Genomic DNA, 23524 nt, shown 5'->3' with positions numbered 1-23524 from the left:
CTACATCAGGGGAAAAAACCTGAAGGTTACAGGCCCGGTGAGCAGGTTCATGTGGATTGTGAAGTCCTCTACACAATGTAATTTCACTTGCTACTCTGCTGATTTGAAGAAAATGCTCTGAGCACGAGCAACAGGAGCAGCCTTGGAGCAACGCTCGGTGCTAAAGCAGCATCACCAAGGCAACCTTGCAGAGCAAATTACACGAATTGTGTGCAAATGCCAAACGAACGATCAGGAGAGATGGACTGAAAGGGCAGTGATCAGGATGCATAAGTATATTTAACAGAGCTTTATCACACGTGGCTCCATAAATACTTAAGTAGTAATCAAATCTGGATACAATCTTCCATAATAATGCATTTAACTTTTTTTTTTTTTAAGCTTTAATTTTAAGAAAAAAATAGTGCATTAACTGATCAAGAATTATAACCTGTATAAAAAGAAGTAATGAACTGGAGACCAGAAGGCTTAGGATACCACGGAAAACAAGTAAAATGGATCAATTATTTCCTTACTGAAGGAAAAAAGCCTTAACTTCTTCAGCTAACATCATCCTGCTTTCACTCTCCACCTAAAGACCCATTAACCCACTGCTATCGGTCAGTGAGACAGGACAGGAGGGGCTACGCAGCTTGTGCAGCAGCTGAACGATTTGGCGAGTCAGCCACCTGGCAGAGAGGCAGTGTTGGGTGGGGCGGGGGGCTAAAGTAAGTTGGCTGGAGGCTGGATATGAGCAATTACGAACAGCCTGGATCTGGCAGAAGGGACGCTGTGGTGGGTGGAGGTGAGGGAGGCCAATGAGGAAAGGTCGGGATCAACTTGGAAATAAATGGACAAATGTGGAGGGGGGGCTAAAAGGGGGAAGTAGGACAAAGGCTGAGACAACGAGGTCAGAAATATAGAAGCAGATTCCCTTTGTTCGGTTTTTGTGGAAAGATGGTAAACGCATGAGTGTGTGGATGACGCAGAATGAGTGGATATGCTCAGTATGATTTAAGCTTAAGAATCCTTTATTTCCTTATATTTTTCTAGTGCATATACCAGTTTACCTTTTAAACCTTAGATACAACTGCACACACAGAGAAGGTATTTCAAGCAGATTTGTCTTACACCCCCTTTACTAAACATTCAGTGACAGAGTAGAAAGTATCAACACCAGTTCTAATCATTCCTTTCTTATATAACAAAATGTTATTTTTGTTGCATGATTCATTCATCTTAGATTCTTCTACACGTTTCATACATCATGAAATAGAAATATGGACAATTATACAACAACTCCAAAAATTGTTAGAGATTTTATTCGTTTCATTTAAAACAACAACCTGGATTTCATTTACAGATGTACATTTTGTGCAAAATTATTCCTCAAAAACCCCCAAATGCAATTCTTACAGACAGACTAGAGCACATTGAGATTGTGAATACATTAGTAAAGAAATTAAAGGAGCAGCGTGTGAGTATTTCCATAATTTGAACTGGCTGTGAGTAGTTCACACATCACGTTAGGCTTAAAGAACCGACATAATCACTGAACCATGCAGTGTGCTCTGATATCAAAGCTGCAGCTGGAAATGAAACTTAATAGACTTTCAACACCAAGCATGTCAAGGTATTTGACAAATCATCAGTCAGTTAGTTCAATTAAACAGGCAGATTTCAGTTTTTCCTACAAATTTGCGTTTAACATGAAGAAGACAGCCAAGGCTCTCACAGCTTGGCCTTCCCTGGTGCAATCTGCAGGTTCTGCAGCTTCATAGCCATGCCCATGTTCCCAGCGACCTTGAGCTTTCCCTTGAAGAACGCCTGATGGTAAAGCAGTTAAGCATGAGGAAATTTTAATTTTCTAATATCACTTAAAAAGTAGTGGTAGGTTTTTAATGACATTTTGTTTCAGTCTAACAAAATTTCAAATTGAAATCATTATCATCATCACTAAAAAAAAAATAAAATACCAATGCATTTAAAACCTTAAATCTAAGGTTTCTGGCTATATAGAAGAGTTACTACTATTTTTAATATTCAGCATTATCATGATCTTTGTGGACCCCATGCCTGTTTTTACGTGTGTCTCAATGCTCATTGGCCTGTGCGCTGTAGGGAGTAGTTCAATATATACAAAGGCACTGATGTCTAATTGATGGGTGGATATGGCTGCACTGGAACAAAAGCATTACACTTTGCAACTGACATTCACTCTATCAATATTAAATGTGGGGCCAGCACTCTATGCAAGCCTGGTAGTGAGACTTTAAAACCATTTTAGGAATTCCCCTGGAAAAAAAAAAAAAGGAAAAAAAAAATTTCAATACTGTAAACAAACAGCAATCAGACAGTGGGATTTGACCTACTACAGGCGCAGACAACTCTTACAGAAAACAAATTCTCTCTATGACACAACAGATGGGTTAGCTGCCCCAAAAACCTGCAGCAGAACGGAGCAGATTTTGTCTGCTGGTGGATGATGGTAGTCTGTCGGGTAGACACCAACTGAGGGAATTCAAAGCGCCTTCCTGCCAAATCTGTTTGGGTCAACTAAACAAACGCGCAGGGTGCATGTTCCTGTTTTGGTTCGCTTCCATTGGGGGCTGACGTAAAAGCTGTCAAACTCTGCTGTCACACTACAGTAAAAATAGGACGGCAACCTACTGGCGATTATCGGGGGGGGGGGGGGGGGGGGGGGAGGAGGAAGAAGGAAAAAAACCTCCAAAACAACATATCTGAGTTTATAATGTAATATGGCCTATATTTGTATATTTGTAAGGACCCCAAATCACTTTACACATTCACACACTGGTGATGGCAAGCCAAACCAAATCATTGTAGCCACAGCCACCCTGGGGCGCACTGACAGAGGCGAGGCTGCCGGACACTGGCGCCACCGGGCCCTCTGACCACCACCAGTAGGTAACGGGTGAAGTGTCTTGCCCAAGGACACAACGACCGAGACTGTCCAAGCCGGGGCTCGAACCGGCAACCTTCCGATTACAAGGCGAACTCCCAACTCTTGAGCCAATATCATCTTCCAGGATAGAAGTTATGAAATCCAGGTGGTGATTTTATACCTGTTAACAATGTTCCCTCTAAGCTGCACACTGCTGGCACGGTCTCTGTGCACAGAAAATCTGCGTTGCGCACAAAAAAAAAAAAAAAAAAAAAAAACTAACTTGAATTGAAATTAAAATCAATACTTTAACAATTCTGTTTTGCAGTGTTAGTCAGTGACTGGCTGCTCCGTATGGGATTAGAAGGATGCCACCTTATCTCATAGTCCAGCCAATAATGCGATTCACATACGCAGCTAATCAACGTCGTCGACAGGCTATGACAGCGTCCTTATGTGCCGACACCGGTGTTGTAGCTAGCAAAGCGGCGTGGCTGATGTGGAGTGAAGCCACGTTAATGACAACGTGTACAACCATTGGAGATGTGAGCAGGACAGACGGAACAATTGACGGAAAAAGTGTGGACTTTATACCAGTTTTTAAATTGTGTTGATCGGCCACGTAAAACCAGAGTTATGATAAAAATATCTGCAATGTTTGGTTTTCTTCCTGAATACTGTCATTGTTTATATTTACTGCGGGAAGAAACGTTTTTACATTTTCATTGTAAGTGGGCTAAAGCAGTTAATTAAAAGTAGTCGAACATAAATGTAAATGCTGTAATTTGATTATTTTAATAAACCATGTAACTTGGGTGGATTCCATGCTGGCGTGACCACAGTGCACACGTCTGCTGTTGCTCACAGTGGTCCAAGGGATCGCTCAGGGAGTTTGTGTGTTCGCTCAGACACATGAAAAGTTAGAGGGAACATTGCCTGTTAATCTCTAATCTGGAGTCTAATGTGCTCCACAGCTGTTACCATGGTGATGTGCCTCAGTAAGAAGTGAACCACCTTCAGGAAACCCATGAAGTTACCTGGATAAGACGAAATCCTCCTTAATAGTACCGGCCTCAGACCACGTGAACCAAACTGCAGATGTAAAAGCATCTTCACAGCACTTAGGAAACTGAGATCTACAGTTTCTGAAGAGGAGCTGGGGAGGCTAGACCTCCTCTTTCAACTTTTCTAATTCTCAGTTTTCATCACTCAGCAAATCTGCCTGGATTGCCTGCAGGCAGTTCAAAATGCTGCTGATTGTCCTTCCTGTTGGCCAGCCATACATGCCTCATGTCACTCCATTACTAATGTCCCTTCCCTGTCGCCTTGCAGCATTTAGGATCCTGTATGAAGTCCTCGGTCCTATCTACAGAGTACTGCATTACAATGAGGCTCCCTCATATGCAGCTGAGCAATTTCACTGCTCTTCTCGCTCATGCAGGTCAAGCAATCTAAAAATCTAGAAGAGATCATCAGAGGGAGGGTCGCCTGCTCCCACCAGGTTTACCAATTCTGTGGACTCTTAAAAGTTTGTTTACTTATGCATTTCAGAAACTTTTCATGCTTTTGTGGGGTCTACATTTTGTCTTTTGATTCTTGTACTTCTCTTAGAAAGTTGGTTTGAATAATTTAATTATGCAGTTTTGTTATACAACATTTTTGTGCCCATTAAATTCTTTCATATTTTTACAGCGTAGATTATTTCATATCCAAGACAATTCCTGTCTTTGTAAAGTGCTGTATAAATGAATAAATAAATAAATACTGTTTAATTCCAGTTCACAATAAATGAACTAACCCTAATGTAATATAAATAAATAAATGCTTTACTGTAAAAATGTTAGGAGCCCCACAGCATGAATTCACTTTTACAGTCAATGTAAAAATATAAGATATCCTTTCCCTTACTTAGACAAATAAACTTTATTTATAGTCATTATTATGCACACACACACCGTTTGTGGGTTCAGCTTTCCTGTCATCAGATCCAGCAGATCCTCGTCATTCAAGGATAATGTGCAGTCTGCCTTTTTACCTAAAACAAGACATTAAAAGATGCATTTATTATTTATCTGGCCAACAGCATTTCAGGTGAGCCAAAACTAAAAATCTGCACACACAAAAACAACTAACGACATACTCTACACTGAAGGAAGCAGCACGGAGGAATGTTTGTCTCCGCAATATAGTACAGAAAGCACACTTGGCATTTCCATAACACTGCACTAATCAGCCACAACAATAAAACAGGCAGGAGGAGTGAATAATTATCTCATTACTGCGTCGCCAGTCGAGGGCTGATGTAAAGAATAAGATGTGACTGCTCCCTTACTGCCTTTGAACAACAAGAATATAAGCAGAAAGTCACAGCCGCAGTTGGCTGCACAGCCATAAATCCAAGGCCAGAAGTGACTACACTGGCCATGTGAGAGTCAGAGCTCAACCATCGAGCATGGAAGAGGTCCGATGAGTCATATTTCCATTTACTAAGAAAGAGATGGCAGCATAATGCTCTGAGCAATGTTCTCCTGGGAAATCTTTGGTCATGCCTTTAATGCATATTCATCTGACCACATTTACCCCTTTATTCCCACTTCTATTCCCTGATGGCAGTGGCATCTTTCAGCAGGATAATGCACCCTTCCACACTGGCTCCACACACAATACTGTTTAGCGATGGCTTGAGGTGAAGTTGTGTTTCAAGGCGTCTTAACTCAATAGAGCACAGGTGCCAAACATGAGGCTCTGAGGGCCAAAATTGTGCGGGCAAAGACTGGACAGCTAGGACAGATATGAAAGCATGAATTTTTAACTTTAACAGTATTTTCATAAGTTTTCCAGCTTTTCCATCCATGGTTATTCATACTGCACCACAGTAACAGAAAACTATTAACAATTTCTATTTCTGCTTTTTATTTTTCACTTTCTAGTGATTTAACAAAAACTTTGTTTTCTAATGACAGGACAGTCTGGGCAGTGAGCCACCAGAACTTCCTTTGCAGTTTTACACATTTGTTTCTTTCTATTTAAGCCCAAAGAGTCGTGGCAGCAGATTTCTTTCATTTAGTAGAGCCAAACCTCTTTCTTATGCAGGAAAACTGAGGTGTACTGCTGAGGCTGCACTTCCTTTTCTATTACTAGTGTATCTCGGGGAATAAAATATGCAGGTAAACTTCTTTACACTGACAAGGGCAGTTCCACTGGTCCGGCTCACTCAAGGTCAAAGTGGGCTGTATGTGGTCCGCCATGTAAAATGAGTTTGACTTTCCTGCAATAGAGCGCCTGTAAGATGACCTGGACAAACAAACCCAATCCACAGAGGCTTCACTTCACAGCTCACAGAAGCTTTTGACTCAAAGCAGATTCTTTGAGTCTGTTACCACAGGACACCTCCAGAGACACAATATTAGGCAGGAAGCTTTAATGACTTGGCTGACCGAGGCATCCATTCAGTGCAATTTGTATCACAGCTCAGAAAGCATTATGACTCACTCTTTCTATATTGCATAACTTAATATACTACTTTGTACTGTTAACACACAATACATTCTGTTTCCATCATGCTTGAGCAAATAAAGATGGTGGACAGACGAAATATAAAAACTGAAATTTAGATGGCCACCATGTTTAAATCAGTCCAATAAGGGGAGATGATAATGCAAATTAAACCTTGTTCAGTCTTCAAAGTAAGACTGAACACACTGCCTCAAAATCTCCTGTATCAGCTTCATTAAAGATGTTATTAGAGCTATCTGAGAGCTGCAGTATCCTAAAATCTAGTTCAACTTTCACTAAAAACAGCACAGCAGTGTGCTTGCAGAAGTTCAAATACTGGTCCTGCAAACCAGCAAGAAAACATTCAAGTGTACTGGGTTTAACAAGCCTGTTGTTCCCACTCATCGGTTCAGCTTTTTATGTGCAAGAGAACTTCTTTAACTGTTGTTATGATTGCAGCGGTTTTCAAATTTTGCTCCTAACCTAACTTTTAAATTCGTGCAGTAATGTTGGACCATAACGGAGGGGGAAAAAAACGCATATTGAAAACCTTTGAGTGGAACAGCTTGTACATCTTAGATTTCCCTGAACATTTCTTTCTATTTTTGAAACATTCAGTCATATGGACAGAGTGGTGATTCAGAAATAAGGGCTTGGAAGTAGCACGCATTACAGGGGAGACCATCAAATGATGAGATGCCCATTTACCAGGATGTGCCTATGAGTACGGATGCTACGTGTGTGTGTCTGTGCAGAAATCAGCTTGTAAAATAAAAAAGTCAGAATGCAGCTCTTCTAGCAGTACCTCTTTTACACACATCAGGTCATTATTGGAATTAAGCTTGTTTGTTTCCATTTGGTTCATGTTTTGAAGTCCCCTGTAGCATCTGCATTTAAATCTAAATTTTAAGGCGGATAATGAAGTAGCTGAAACATTTTCACCGCTTCAGCTACTTAATTTGCGTTAGTTCTTCACAACTGCAGAAGTATCAAGCGAATTCAGCCTAAACTTTAAAACAAAAAATACCACTAAATCACAGCCTTTCCATTTTACCTCCAGCACTCTGCAATCTTCCACAACGATATCTACTGAAGATTATTAGTTTTTTTTTGAAACCTCTATTTATTGTAGGGGACTGAACACATTTCTTTTTGAGCTTCGGAGAAAAAGAGCAGAACACTTTCACTCCCACAATACAAGAGTTAAAAAGCTGACGCTCCGAGGTGTTTGCAGGCTCCTCAGGGAATAATAAAGCCTTTTGAAACGCTCTCTGAAGTCTTCAGACAATGAGGGCTTTCCTGACAGAGGTGTGAAACAAAATCAAGCTCAGCCACAATCGCAGCAGTTCGGGTGATTTTTATCTGCAAGCCGCTTTGCACCCCAACTACACCCAAGCCCCTCTCCATGCTGCTGCTGTTCTTAAACTTTACATGTACACAAGAAGGACAGGGAGGTCCAAGAACAGAGCCATACCTCCCAAATGTAAAGTACTGAAGACGGGAATAATTATGAATATCCTAGCAGACCTTATCCTAAGGGTGTAAAGACTTACAAAATAATGATAATTAATCAGCTGCAAGCAAAATATCAAGAGTGTTACAGGACTTTAACAACAGCCTCACATACCTGGGTCGTTTGTGACAGAACCGTTACCATTTTTCACGTCAACAATCCAGGTCGCCTCTTTCCCACCTGGGCCGTCCTTCACTTTAAATGCAAACACTCCGCCAATCTTCTTAACAAGTTGCGCTCCCTCCTGCAACAACAGGGTTTGAGTTCCTTTTAATGAATGATTGCATACAGTAAGTGTAGACAGGCAGCAACAGCCCACACAGTGCAAATTAAATTCTACAGCCATCTATTTGTTATACACACAGCTTGACATGAATAGTTTAGATCATGTTTCGTGGTTTCGCCTGAGAAAACCTCTCAAACTCCATGGTCCTGATGGTGACCAGAATAATACACCACCACATCTGATTGAAATGGCTGTGCAGCTATAATTATTAAGCAGTTTCTGTCGCCTGTAAATCATCTGAATCCTGACAGATTCAGATGATTTAACGTGTAAAAGTGTGACAAAGAATACCCTACAGTTTACAGAGAATGTCTGCCTTCTTAACCATACGAGTCCTGGCAGCTAATACAACAGAAATTTATGGAGCAGCTAGCTGAGAAGTTTTGTTCCAGCTCATTAACTTTCTATACTACATGGATTTCACCACAATAAAAATGATCTCTCCAGCACAGATCTGATGCTCTTGAAATCCATGTTGCATTATGGCATGCGTGTTAGCTTAGTTAACACTGAACCGTCAGCTTTCTCAAAAACAACCTAAAGTATTCTGGGAAGAAGTGAGAAGAAGTGAGAACATCATTGGGTTCCTTGAACCCAATGCTTGTAGACGTGGGTGAAACCAAAGTTCCCCGAGAGTAACTGGTTCTCATATGCCACTCATGAGCACTTCTTTTTTTAAAATGTAACATCTGAGGGAGCGAGGGGTCACAGGCAGGACTGAGCAGAATGCTCATCTTTAAGAATATACAACGCTCAGAGAAACTGAACGGAGCACTTTTTAATCACATCAGTTAAACTTGGGGGATATTGATGAGGTCAGTTAAGTAGCACAGTTTTAGCTACTTTGGTATTAATGAATTAACAACTGTTTCACCAGAGGGGCAACAATGAGGTAAACCACTGACATTGGCAGAAGGTTTGCTGAGTCTCCCAGCACAGTCTCAAGATCATGGAAGTGATTCAAGGGGACAGGCAGTTACTCTAGGAGAGCTGGACCAGTATCTGCTCCTTTGTGCTTGGAGGAACAGGATGAACACTGCCAGAGACAAAATTGTCCTGTGCTTTTTTTTTTTTTTTGAGATGCTGTAATGAAATTTCAGTTAAAATAGACTAGCATGCTGCATTTTCTTCCCACCTTTGATTGTCAGGGTGTCTTTGAATTCAACCCTCTGTAGGTTGATCATTTTCAGTTCCATGTGGCATCCCTTTATTACCCAGTCCATATCAGTATAGATATCCAGCATGATTTCCTTCCCCGTTGAGATCTGGTGTGTTTTCAAAGTGTTCCTTGATTTTTTTTTTTTGCAGTGAATATCCTCCACATTTAAGAAGATACTGCTGCCATACATCATTACTGTGGAGTGGCTCTCCTCTGAACCAAGACCCAAAGTGTCAGCCAACTCCATGAGCATGTTTTTAGTAAACACATCAACATGAAACAAGCAAAAATAGTTTCTTGTGCAGTGGAAAAAGTCCTTACTGCGATGCACATATATAGAAAATCACAGTTGGGTAGGCGTTCAGGCACCTTTCTCTGCATTGTAACTCAAGCAGGTAATAGCTTTGCTAATGCACACAATTACTGATACCGCCTAATTTCTTCTGTTATGTCATTGCACGATTAAAAGCCTTGAACACCGAGTACAAATTCTTTCAAACCAACATCATCACACACGCTTCACACAAACACACCGTCAGTGTTTAAGATTTTGTATCTTTTTAAACGCATTAATCGCAGCATATCCAAAGCACAGCATGTATCACATGTATCATACTGCTTTAAATTTGCTCTACAAATTCAGTTTACATTGCCGCAACACTGTATAAATAAACCTTTTTGCAACTATGAGGTCGTGCGTGTGAGTTTCATATCGACAAACTGCGATTTAATTTATAAGAAAAGAAAAAAGAGACCAACGTATGAAACACGTTTCTATTAGAGGTTTGTGGTCATGTTTACATGTCACGCAACTATCAATAACGACAAAGAAGAAAGAAGAAAATCTAATACATGAATGGATTTAACTGGATGCGCACTCATCAAGTCTATAAGAGCAGACACAGAGTGGCTAATTGAAAATATCACAGTGACATGCTGTCACTAATAGGTAACCGCCTGCTGTGACACTACCTACCTGCTGTAGATGTTTTTCAATCTCTTTAAAGACAGGATAAGCTTTAAACCCTTCCAGACCGCTGCCTGAGCTGGTGAGAACTGCACCCACGCGGGACCTGAAGGAAGAAGAAAAAAAACTAAACTGATGTATGAGTTAAAGATTTCCTTTAGAACCTGCCTCGGCAAGTTATTCTTTAAGATAAGAAGTGAAAATGCTCCTTGCTGTATGAGAGGTATCCAAGTGAACTAATAACAAATCATTGGCAACTTCCTGCTCACCTCGCCTCCTCTGGAAAACCCATCTTGTAAAGTGCGACAACCACTGCTCCTCCCAAGCCAATGTTGTGCTGCAAGGCCACTTTTGCCCCAGAGACCTGCCTTTGCCCGGCCATCCCTCGGAGCTGCCAGCATAGCTCTGCACACTGGGCCAGACCTGTGAAAAGGCGAGCACATGGTAAACTTAGTAAACGTGGTTAACCAAGTTTACCTCCTAGATCACACGGACTTTTAATTTAAGAAAAATTATTATTTACCCATGTGACATGAAAGTGAAGGTTATTATTATGATTTCTTTTTAAGATGATCTGTTTTAATTATTCTAAAATGAATTTTCATTTTTGTGGGCTTGCAAATTTTTTTATGCCTTTGTGCAACTTAATAATGAACATAAGGATACACTTAAGTATTCAAAAGTATTTACACACAGTAAAATCATCATTAATGTAAAGTATCATAGCTGGGAAGTTATTAAGAAACCCGCACACCCACAGAAAACGAATCCCAAAAGTAACCGTAACAACGTACCATACAAAACTTAACGGGTTCAGGACAAAGAAGCTGTTTCGCTGGATTTTCAAAATATCTACAGGTTGCAGTAACAGGAAGGGAAAAGCTGCAGTCAATATTTATTTTACAATTCTTACTGAGAGGGGTGACAAAATGACTCCTAATCTGTGAACTTGCTCCCTAATCTCACCAGTGGCAGCTCCAGCACCAACCAATGCTACAGCTAAGCATTTCATCCCATCTGCTTAACGAGCTTTCGCATTTCTCCATTATCCCAATGAGCTAAGGAACTTGAGGCTAAAAGACCATGGTGCATCTCTCACATTCTGCGGCACTCGCCTAATTCTTTTTCATGTGGACTTCTGTGAGAGTGTGACTTTGCTTGAGTGCCATTTGGAAAAATTGCCACATGGTTCAAATTGGCACTTTATCAGTGAAGAGCCTGAGGGCATCCTGTCAGATCCATAATTTTCATCCAATGTAAAAAACCTTCACGTTCAAGACTGTTTGTCGTCACGCCCCCTCAAATATGAACTCATCTGCAGTAAATTCCCTCCCAAAAGCTCTTTCATAGTACCAAATTTTCATCAAAAGCCATTTGATTTAATAAAGGATAAAAGGGTGTAGTCATTCACCAAATACTTCGACCTATGAAACAGTGACATCTCAAGGTCACTGGATGAGATGTCTACACATTAAAAACTAAATAAATAAATAAAATATATCACATCCTCCTGAGGTGTAGGTTGCTTCAGGCAATTGGCTGTTAGCATCTCTGCTCACAGTGTTACTGGGGGAAGAGGTCAGAGACTTACAAGCAAGATTTAGAGCAACACCATGGATCAGACAAAGCTTAGCTGAGTAGGGCACTCGCACGCTGGGAGTGTGACCCAGGAGACACAGGGAGTGCTGATGATATGGGCAGGGCGAAGTAATGGAAAAAAATACAAGCAAAACAATTAAGATGATAATTCCAAGATATTTGGTAAATACGGGTGAAGTAATTAATGACGTTCGCACTGTTTGGCCTGGTTATCTGTCCTTAACGAGTGCATTTTTCCATGTGAGTCCATTACAGACGCTGGGCGAGCCAGCTGCACTGTTTGCTCAGTCTTGTCCCCCGACGATTTAAAACGCAGAGAGATTACAGGGGAAGCGTGCCAAAGTCACAGCCGGCTGCTCTCGCACATGCAGGCTTATGATCACTTTTACCCAGTGTCAGTGTAGGTGGCCATTAATGCAAGACACATGCCACCTGGTGGGCACGGTGGAAATCGCTTGTCAAAGTTTTCAAAGTGCATCCAGAGAAAACACTTGTTTGTTGAGCCTGATTTGTGAATACGAAACGCACGTGGCTACGAGACGTTTTTAGTTCAAACTTGTCGTAGCTGCTTTAGATCGGGGTGGGATCTTGTTCACACCATAAACCGTACCGAGACCACCTCCTCCAAAAGGTCTCGGTGTGGTTGTTTTGGTCTGTACCCGAGTGCAATTACTGTGTTAAACCTGTACAAACAAAACACGAAAAAGTGGGAAAACAAACCAGAGTTCGATTTAAACTGACTAAACACCACAGATGTCAAAACGCCCCTTAGATTCTTAAAGGACTGTTTATTTTTACTTTTGTCTGCAAGTAATCTTACAGCAGGTCTTTGTTTTATAAGTAAGATAATCATAAAACAGAGAACATTTAAGCATTTGCTCATTTAAAGGTTTGTTGTTTTGTTATTTACTCCTAGTTTAACCGAGTTGAAGCATTGAGACTAAAACTGCCTTACACACAATAAGAAAACACAAATTAATGAACTATAAAACACGATTGCCCATGCCTTTACGATTCATTTAAGTGGGTAAGTCTACTAACTTAGCACAGTCATCTTTTTGTCTTCGGTTTGCTAAATGGTGTTACAGAGAATGCATATACATAACTTTACTGGTTGTACTGATCAGTCAAAAAAAAAAAAAAAAAGCTACATTCAGACACTCACACATCCACTTTGGCTACATCATCTGACTTGTTAATCTTTACACATTTCTAATAAAATGGTTTGCTCCTTGTTTTGTAAAACATGGCACTTTGCTGCAAGCTTACCTGCCCATGTTTGTGACATGCCCATTTTTATGTGAACGTCCTCATAGCTAAACTGATCTACTGAGTTTATAACCATCTTCGTGGATCATGATTTTAAGTAAGTGAAGCTGGATAAAGAAAAGGTATCCTGTTGAACTTGCTTTGTCTTCTAAACCTGCTTTATGGAACATGTTAAACACATTTTCAGGACACCAAACAAGTTATATAACAACAATTAAATGGTCAAAGTAGCTTTTATTTTTTATTTCATCACTTACAAATGATTTGCATCAAGAGTCAGAGTCTCTTCTTACCTGTGGCACCAAGAGGATGTCCTTTAGAGATGAGGCCACCGCTGGGATTGATCACAAACTTGCCTCCATATGTGTTGTCCCCTCTGTCAATCAGTTCTCCAGCTTTACCTGTAGAAACGGTACATTTAACTTCTTAAAAAGTAATTTATCTGTAGGCGTACATCCATGTGAGGTAACATGACCTCACTGATACTGCACTACAAGATCATCTGGGCGGTTCAGTAAAGCTGAATTAGCCGACATTAAATTTAGATATAAAAACTTTGGGAATTGTATCAAAATCATTTAAGTTCCTTTGCTGCCAGTATGGTCATTAAACAACACTGCCACCTGCTGCTCAGTCAACGCAAAATACTTTAACATATCACCAGGGACAATTCAGGGGAAACACTGACATAAACTGTGATAGAGGCTCAATGGATATGGAGAATACATCAAGGTTTGATGAGATGCAGTCTTACCCTCTGGACACAACCCCAAGGCCTCATACGTGATGAGCTCATTGGCTGAGAAGCAGTCGTGCAGCTCGACCACATCAACGTCATTTGGCTTCAGACCAGCGGCCTCGAAACACTTCTTAGCCGCCAGCTGGGACATGTCATACCCCACCTGGAAAGGAAAAGTGTTTGTCACCATCAACCCAATTATTTGTTTGTTGTCACCAGTGTGCGTGTCAATAACTTTCAATTTCAGATTTCTTGCCATTTTAATGCAGCTGTTCTCTTCAAATGTGGACGTCAGGTCGGTCACCATCTCCTGGGCCACAATCTCCACCGCCTGGTTCTGCAGGTGGTATTTCCTGACAAAGGGCTCGCTGGCCAAAACTGCTGCTCCAGCACCATCTGATGTAGGGCTGAGAGGAAAAGAAGACAAGACAAGAAAAAAAGAGGCATAGTTGTCAGAAAGTGAAATGATTATCAGTAACCGATGATAAGAATCTGTACTTCGATCAACACTTGTGTAAGTTTCTTACCAGCACTGCAGGAGCGTAAGAAAGTCAAACACCTTCCTGGATTTCATCACCTGCTCCAGACTGTACTCATCCTGGAACTGGGAGTACCTGCGTGTACAAACACAAATATTTACACCCTCGTTTGAACAAAAAAAGACCAATATGAACGCTGAATGCGGTCAGCTGTGTCTTACGGGTTATTGGTGGAATGTTTGTGGTTTTTCCAGGCAATCTTGGCAAAGTGTTCTGGCTTTGTGCCTAAAGGAGAATCAAAAATACTGCAAACACCGTAGAGAAAATGCAATAATGTAAAATGATGACAACAATGAAGATTTTACAATAACATTCCTACTGTAGTCTGTAGGAATTGCTTTGTTTGGATGATATGTTTACCATATTTCTCCATGTGCTCCCTGCCGGCATTTCCAAACATCTGTGGTGCTGCTGGCGCTGCTGCCATCCCATAGCGGTTGATCATCACCTCCATGTGCTTGTCCATGGGATTTGTCCTATCCATGTACTTTAGAAAAGAAAAAAAATGCAATAACAGACTAAATTTTCCTTCCACATATGGGCTCTCTAGTTCCAGAAGGATATAATTATTTGACATTTTCTTGAAATTTTTAGTCTGTCTCTCCCAGTTTGACCTGATATGGATTTGTAAAGACAGGAAGTGAAATGTAAATCTTTACCCATCGTGCAATGGTAAACAATCCTTTGCAAAATCTTTAGATCCGGGTCTGAATTGACTCCAAAAGTTACAGTATTTAGTCAGCCACCGATTGTGCAAGTTCCCCCACTTAAAATGATGACAGAGGTCAGTAATTTGCACCAGAGGTACACTTCAACTGTGAGAGACAGAATGTGAAAAAAAAATCCATGAATCCACATGGTAGGATTTGTAAAGAATTTATTCGTAAATCAGGGTGGAAAATAAGTATTTGGTCACCTCAAACATGGAAAATCTCTGGCTCTCACAGACCTGTAACGTCTTCTGTAAGAAGCTTTTCTGTCCCCCACTCGTTACCTGTATGAATGGCACCTGTTTGGACTCATCATCTGTATAAAAGACACCTGTCCACAGCCTCAAACAGTCAGACTCCAAACTCCACCATGGCCAAGACCAAAGAGCTTTCGAAGGACACCAGGAAAAGTATTGTAGACCTGCACCAGACTGGGAAGAGTGAATCTACAATAGGCAAGCAGCTTGGTGTGAAAAAATCAACTGTGGGAGCAATCATCAGAAAATGGAAGACATACAAGACCACTGATAATCTCCCTCGATCTGGGGCTCCACGCAAGATCTCATCCCGTGGGGTCAAAATGATCATGAGAACGGTGAGCAAAGATCCCAGAACCACACGGGGGGACCTGGTGAATGACCTGCAGAGAGCTGGGACCAAAGTAACAAAGGTCACCATCAGTAACACACTACAACGGCAGGGAATCAAATCCCGCAGTGCCAGACGTGTTCTGCTGCTGAAGCCAGTGCATGTCCAGGCCCGTCTGAAGTTTGCCAGAGAGCACATGGATGATACAGCAGAGGATTGGGAGAATGTCATGTGGTCAGATGAAACCAAAGTAGAACTTTTTGGTATAAACTCAACTCGTCGTGTTTGGAGGAAGAAGAATACTGAGTTGCATCCTAAGAACACCATACCTACTGTGAAGCATGGGGGTGGAAACATCATGCTATGGGGCTGTTTTTCTGCCAAGGGGACAGGACGACTGATCCGTGTTAAGGACAGAATGAATGGGGCCATGTATCGTGAGATTTTGAGCCAAAACCTCCTTCCATCAGTGAGAACTTTTAAGATGAAACGAGGCTGGGTCTTCCAACATGACAATGATCCAAAACACACCGCCCGGGCAACAAAGGAGTGGCTCCGTAAGAAGCATTTGAAAGTCCTGGAGTGGCCTAGCCAGTCTCCAGACCTCAACCCCATAGAAAATCTGTGGCGGGAGTTGAAAGTCCGTGTTGCTCGGCGACAGCCCCAAAACATCACTGCTCTCGAGAAGATCTGCATGGAGGAATGGGCCAAAATACCAGCTACTGTGTGTGCAAACCTGGTAAAGACCTATAGTAAACGTTTGACCTCTGTTATTGCCAACAAAGGTTATGTTACAAAGTATTGAGTTGTATTTTTGTTATTGACCAAATACTTATTTTCCACCCTGATTTACGAATAAATTCTTTACAAATCCTACCATGTGGATTCATGGATTTTTTTTTTTTTTCACATTCTGTCTCTCACAGTTGAAGTGTACCTCTGGTGCAAATTACTGACCTCTGTCATCATTTTAGGTGGGGGAACTTGCACAATCGGTGGCTGACTAAATACTTTTTTGCCCCACTGTAATCACCAAGTTGGGCAGAGCCCCACATCTGGTAATGAGTTAACCAAACTACAAGTAAACCACGTAACGTCCTTGTCCACAGTTATTAGAAGTCAGTAGAAAATGCTAATCTCCACTCTCTACTGTGATTGTACAAAGGAAAACGGTATGAGCAGAAAGAAGGATCGCAGTTGCTGAATTGCAGTCTTTTATTGCCCGATGCTTTTTATTAGCCATTGGACTTTAAGGATTGAAACACAAAACTTGGCAGCCCCCAAAACTGTGGACAAAAAGTCCCCAGAGGCCAAGTCAATAAATGACAGTGACCGAGCTTTACACATGCAAAAACCCAGATAATGCTTTCCTTTTAACAGCTTTCATTCTCAATAAGAAGTTTCTCTGTATTATGTGACCTCAGCTGATTTTTCTCCCCCCTCTCATCCATCTGGTAAAATTTCAGCCAAGTCAAACATGAAAGATTGCAAAATAGCTGTGAGGGCTGACTAGGGGGTAAAAAATGTTAAAACATACAACGTGATCAATTCCTGGATGAATGTGCATACCTTTGCAGACAGAGAGCCCCTCTCCATCTTCTCAAACCCAAGAGCAAGCACACAATCAGAAAGACCTGCAAGAAAACATTAAAGGCAGTGAATAAAACTACTGATTATAGACTGCGCTGAAAAGAATATGCAGGTTTGAGTCGGCTGATTTGATTTTTACGCTGGATCCTCTCCTGATGCAGCCCTAAAGGGCCTCGTCTCTCCACCGGAGACTGAACTGGGGATCTTTCGCTTGTTATACACCATCGAGCCACAGTAACATTTCAATACTTTGAATAACTAGAATCCAAAGAAGCCACGGTTTATCAAGTTTCACCACAGCCTTCAGGTGTTATAGAGCAAACTACCTGCCACTGTTAAAACCTCCTGGCTGACTCACCTCCCTGGACCAGCTGGCGTGCCATGAAGAGAGCAGTGGAACCTGTGGAGCAGTTGTTGTTGACGTTGATAATGGGGATGCCGGTCAGACCCAGGCTGTGGTAAATGGCCCTTTGTCCACATGTGGAGTCACCTGGAATAGAGAGGTAGGATGAGATGCTACTCTTCACTCATTTCACTTTAACTGTGCTGAAAAGTACATGAAAGAGGCTTAACAAAAAAAACAAAAACAAAAAAAACAACAATTTGGAGCATAAAAACAGGAAAAATAAAAAATTCCCATTTTCACATATACAGCAAAGTAGACAATGTGAATGCACATACTATATTGTTAAAAATATAAATATTTATTCGAGGTTTTACCATAGACGTATCCTACGCAAGCTTGTTCAATGGCAGAATATGGGATTCCTGCATCTGCTAGAGCCCTTTCACCTAAAATAGGATACAGCAATGTAATAAAACTTATTACATGTTTTATAACAGCACAAAAACAATAAATATCAAGATCTGATATCTATGAATGAGTGGATGACCAATAATCTGTAAAGATCAGCACCTGCTTCCTTGGCCATATCAGGATAGTCACCTTCCCGTGCTCCAGGCTTGTCAAACTGCAGCAAACACACACATAAAAAAAACCTCAGGTCAGTGCGACTAAAGAATGATTCAAGATTTTATTTTCAAAAAAGTTTTCTGTAAACATTTTATTAAGTGTGGAGAAGTCTACAGTCACTCTGCTGATGCAACCTAAACATGCACCAGACAGCAAGAATATTAAAACCACTGACAGGTGAATGATACTCATCATCCTGTTAGTATATTTATATATTTGATTTATACATGCCTCCTGCTGCAGGTGTCATGATGTGAACAGACTTAAAGGACAAAGAGCAGATAAAAAAGCTGCGGTGGCATAATTGTAATTAATGTCATTAATGCACAGAGGTTTAAAATGATAGAAAATTATTTGTGTGCACTGTTCAGAGAGCAGAACAGTGCACACAAATAATTGTGTGCATAAACAAATATACCCTTCTCCACCAATATCACTGTGAGGGACATATTTAACTTTTCAGGGACCTGAAAGCATGAGGCTCGTTCAGGTTTGGAGGTAGAAGCAGCTTTTGGAATTAAAGTGTCCACCTTTAGCAGCCGGAGAGAAGACCTTTGGCACAGTTTGTAATGCTGTTGACCATGAACTGTGGACTCCACGTTTAGTCTCAGCGAGTAATGAATACAAACCAGACCTACTGCCATCACACTCACGAAAGCTGGGTAGGTTTTAAATTGTAAACATGAACTACAGCAATTTGACTTTACTTCGGCTAACTTAGCTAGCTAGCCTTTCAAAGTGTACTGACAGCTATGACACAGGGGTTTTTTTTAGACCTTTGGACACAGCATGAGCACAAATAAGCCCGACAGTCCCCAACACCTCGGATTTTGATCCAACTGTCCCAATGAGAGCAGAAAAGTCCCAGCTTAAGGTTTTAGATGGACCGCACTGAAAGAACCGAAATCTTGGTTTAGGTAATCGTGCTAGCCTCTCCGCTACACAGCGCCGTTTCTCGCTGTTTTACAGAGCAGCAGGGTGATAAACTGCTAAAAATAAAGTAAGATTACCTTAGTCATGCCAACTCCTATGACAAATACTCTGTTCTTCTTTCCAGGTGCCATGGTGCTTCTCTGAGTCCACTCACACAAGTGACGTGAAAATCCGTGAACACGGCGTAGTAACTGGGACATAAACGATCTTCAGCGTGGTGGCTCCTGATGTGACCAATGAGAGCCCGCGGTGAGGAACATAAACACGGAGAGAAGGGGCCTGACAGCAGCGGGTACAGCAAAGATCGTCTATGCACAAGTAGGTGTGTCACTCTGTGGGAATACAATACCATTAGTAATAAGTTAGAATAAAGCTCTTAAACATCTAAACAAAAGCGACTTTTCTATAAATATGCGTCCTCAAACATAACGTCCACCAGATTGATAGCACTGCATATATATACAACTACCATGAGGTTTTTTTTTATGGTTAAATATTGGAAGTTTAAGAACTCACAAGCCTGTGTCCCCTGTGATCATTTGACCTTTATCGTTTGCGTTATCTGATTACTTTTTGTAAGGCGTTGTCGGACTAAATTGTTATGCTATGTTGCTATATCGTTATGCCAAAAAGTCATTTCCGATATTTAAACCGTTGTAAATGACTTTCTGGCCTATAGTCCATCAAAAATCCCTCTCATGTTTAATAACAAGTTATTTTGAGCTACATCCTGTCACAAGGTAGAAACTGGAGTTTTTCAACAAACTAATGCTTATATATCCTTTATTTATGCACGATAAAATGTGTCATTGATATTAAATATGTCTTTTTTAAGAGCGATGTGCAGAAACAAATATATCACAATTCTACAGTTATTTTAAGTGGTCAAAAGGGTTATATCAATGCAAAGTCATAACGATGCTTGCAAAAAGGTCTTTTTTTAAATCTTATATTTAACCCCTTTAGAAATCCTGTTGACTACAACCTATTTACAGACATAAGCAAAGACGTTAGACGTAAAAAAAACACAAACATCAGTTTTTGACACAAAGCAGCCTTATAGTTAGGTTTTGTTTTACTTTTACATATCTAGATAAGTCACTTTAAGGGTAGCTTTTTATTATTTCAAAAGTATACGCATGTGCAGATATTAAGTAGCAACTGTTCACACTGAACCACGCGTCTACTGTGAGATAAATCCTGACAGGAGAAATTAGTTGGAAGTTTGCAGCACTCTGCAGGTACAGTAAGACCTCTTCAGTGACTGATACTTTCTTTTGATAAATTCACCCACAATGGGTCCTTGTCTCAATCTGTATTGTTTATAAAGTCCAATTTAACACAAGAAAAGGATTTGTATGTTTTCCCGGGAGGAGGCCCCGGGGCAGACCCAGGACACGCTGGAGAGATTCTATCTCTCGGCTGGCCTGGGAACGCCTTGGTGTTCCCCCGGACAAGCTGGAGGAGGTGGCTGGGGAGAGGGAGGTCTGGGCTTCTCTGCTTGGGCTGCTGCCCCCGCGACCCGGCCCCGGATAAGCGGAAGAAAATGGATGGATGGGATGGATGTTTTTCAAGTAGAGTTGCGTCTTAATTTAATTCCCAAGGTTTAACGTTACTTGTCTTTTTATTTAACTCTGAAGTGAGTCATACATAATTATCTCTTAATTACACAAAATGTGTGGAGGACATTTCAAAGTGTATTCTCCATTAGCATCTTTAGCATATTATGTGACATACCTCATACTACACATCGTCAGTCTTGTATTGCTGTTTGAGGAGCAAAAGAAAAGAAAAACCTCAATTCAAAATGTTCATCCTTCATTTTTATTGAGGGACTGAAAAAAAAAACAACCAAAAAAAAACACCATCCTCTTAGCATGTTGATCAATCCAAGACACGTGTACAACAACCTGTTGCCTTAATCCGCACACCTTAATGTTCATCGTCAACCAAAGCGCCGATCACATCTCCGTGTCGAGGCATTCCCCGTCGCCAGGAATTGGGGCAGAGGAAGTTTTCCTGCAGTGTTCCTCTAAGGCTCAATGCATGGTGATATCAGCACTTGATGAACTGGTGTGTGACCTCATATATCCCCACAGACTCACTAATTTTCTCATCGTAGTCGGTCCAGTCCTGAAATGTTTTTGTTTTTAAAAACATGAGCGAGAGAAAGAACTGTAGGGATTATTTTCAGATAAAGTGCAGTGATTTTCACGAGTTCAGTGAAGATAAATGAAAGAGCGCACTACCACAGGAAATCAATCACATATCAGTGAATTGTATCCTGCTGTGCTAAACAAACAGCTGAAAGTCTGCTAAAGGTCAAGTTTACTTTCTCGCAGTGAGCGATTTAATTTCTCCTGTGCTTACTTTTTCTAGCAGGTTGATTTCAGGAAACGGCGTTCCAGACTCGGCTCCTTCTGCAGCAAAGCCAGCCTGGAGGAGGGTATTACAACAAGTCAAAGTCACGCCATTATCACAGTGTTACCTAGAACACACTACCAGATTGCATAGATAGCATCAGCTTCATTACATAACATAAAAGATAGAGCGAAAGAGGTTCTTGCAGGGTTGAACCCTGACACACTGTCACAGGCAAACAGCACTGGTGTGCTGGACATGTGCTCTACAAAGCAAGCCCAGATTTGGCCGATTACCCTCTCCAAATGTTTATGACATCAAATATTGTAACCTCAACTTTTTTTATTACATTGTTGTAATAAACGGGCAAAAAGGTGATCCATCAAAAACCTTTTTTCATACAGGATAAAAATGAACCGACATCAACTAACATCTGGATGACAGTTCTGGTGGAGAGTGGCTCTGGCTTCATGGATGATGACACAATCTGGGTTTTATCTCCTCCAGTTTATATGGACAGTTGTGGAAATAGGACAACAAAGATTCTCACTTGTGGCTGGAAATCAACGGGCTCCAGACCTCGACACTCGAACTGCACCATCGTCTTGAAGGTTTCGCTGTTCTCGGCCTTCAACCCAGCAGACACGACACAACATTAGAGAAAGAGAAACTGAAAAACCTGAGAACTGACCGTGGACGTTTGCTTACATTGTAAGGTGTGATTGTGTCTCCCAGAATATCTGTAAGGAAAAAGTTGACATTTCGTAAGCTTTTAACTCTGCAAATTAAGACAAGATGAGCCGGACGTCATGTCACGGCCTACCGATGGAATTTTCCCTGGAACAGAGTTTACACTTCTGCACCATGCTGGCGCTTCCTCGTCCTCCCTTGAGTGGCACACTCTCCTGTGAAGGCAAACACAAAGTACAGGTGGTATATTATATACGTGCAATTCTATAATAATAATAATAATAATAATAATAATGTTAAACTGAATAGAAAAATTGCCCTTTCTTCCTTACCACCAGAGTTACATACTGCCATTTATCTGGAATTTCTCCACAGTTTCCACACTTGAGCTAAATTTAAGACAAAACAAACAAGAAACACATAAATGATCTTTTAAAAAATAATGTTTACATGTTTCATTATTTAGTGAGTATGTGTCAGCATTACACATGGTTAAATTAAGGAAATGATCAAAGATTAGCAGAGAGGAAAAGTGCATGATATTTTATTATGGATGAAAACAGTTTAGCATGTTAGCTTCTCATACCTTCAGGAACCAGCGGAAGTCGTCCCCCAATGGTCTAACATTGGTTACGTTCTCCAGGGTGGCTTTAAACTGCAGTCCAAATTTCTGCCGTGCACAGGACAGAATAGGTGGTTAAAACTAACATAATAACAGCAGAAATTACCCCTGAGACACGCAGCAGCAGTACGTACCACCATTTCGAAGCTTCCCCGCTGACAACTTCCTGAGGCATTCAGGACACCTCGTAAATTTTAACTTCCAAACCACTGACAGCTATTTTAAATTTTGCATTTTTTTCAGTTCATCTCAAAAACAATCATAACATAGAAATAAATAGTCGTTATAGGAATGAATGCACCATGCTTGCAGGTGACTAATAAACTAAAAATAAGTAATCTTTTATTACGTATCTGCTCATTTTGTTGCCTAAATGAGGCATTTCAGCTGTTTCTACTAAAACTTTGCATAAATCTCAATTACAAAATCTTTCGGCTCTGATGGCCGTCAGAATTTCTTCAGAACTATATCAAAAATAATATCAAAGTACATTTTAAATCACCAATGCTAAAGCAGGACGGACGTGCGCCATCTAGCGGATGTACCAAATACAACATGAACTGTTTCTCTGTGAAATGCATTTAAATTGGTAAAATAACCACAAAGC

General features: G+C 40.9%; 2 protein-coding genes across 2 annotated transcripts; both read right to left on the bottom strand.

Annotated features, from left to right (window-relative positions):
• Nucleotides 1-1283: 1283 nt before the first annotated feature.
• On the bottom strand, nt 1284-19480 carry scp2a (sterol carrier protein 2a). Its single transcript, XM_086270891.1, has 16 exons — nt 19322-19480; nt 18255-18309; nt 18059-18130; nt 17697-17828; nt 17318-17382; nt 14811-14937; nt 14612-14675; nt 14439-14525; nt 14168-14318; nt 13927-14074; nt 13466-13573; nt 10574-10727; nt 10314-10410; nt 8007-8136; nt 4840-4919; nt 1284-1806 (listed from the first exon to the last, which is right to left on the bottom strand). Exons 1-16 carry the CDS (start codon nt 19442-19444, stop codon nt 1711-1713), a joined length of 1689 nt encoding a protein of 562 aa, XP_086127017.1. The 5' UTR covers nt 19445-19480; the 3' UTR covers nt 1284-1710.
• A 1565-nt stretch (nt 19481-21045) lies between these two features.
• czib (CXXC motif containing zinc binding protein) lies at nt 21046-23110 on the bottom strand. Its single transcript, XM_086270898.1, has 8 exons — nt 23052-23110; nt 22882-22965; nt 22628-22684; nt 22429-22510; nt 22314-22345; nt 22156-22233; nt 21615-21680; nt 21046-21377 (listed from the first exon to the last, which is right to left on the bottom strand). The coding sequence occupies exons 1-8, from the start codon at nt 23055-23057 to the stop codon at nt 21300-21302; spliced, it is 483 nt and encodes a 160-aa protein (XP_086127024.1). The 5' UTR covers nt 23058-23110; the 3' UTR covers nt 21046-21299.
• Nucleotides 23111-23524: the final 414 nt, after the last annotated feature.

This window comes from Aulonocara sp. 'chitande type north' Nkhata Bay, linkage group LG18 (genome assembly GCF_057382095.1).
Source record: "Aulonocara sp. 'chitande type north' Nkhata Bay isolate Kocher_YH1m ecotype deep benthic linkage group LG18, A_spYH_male_GT1.1, whole genome shotgun sequence".
NCBI lineage: Eukaryota > Metazoa > Chordata > Actinopteri > Cichliformes > Cichlidae > Aulonocara > Aulonocara sp. 'chitande type north' Nkhata Bay.
This window is presented reverse-complemented; position numbering and strand designations above follow the sequence as displayed.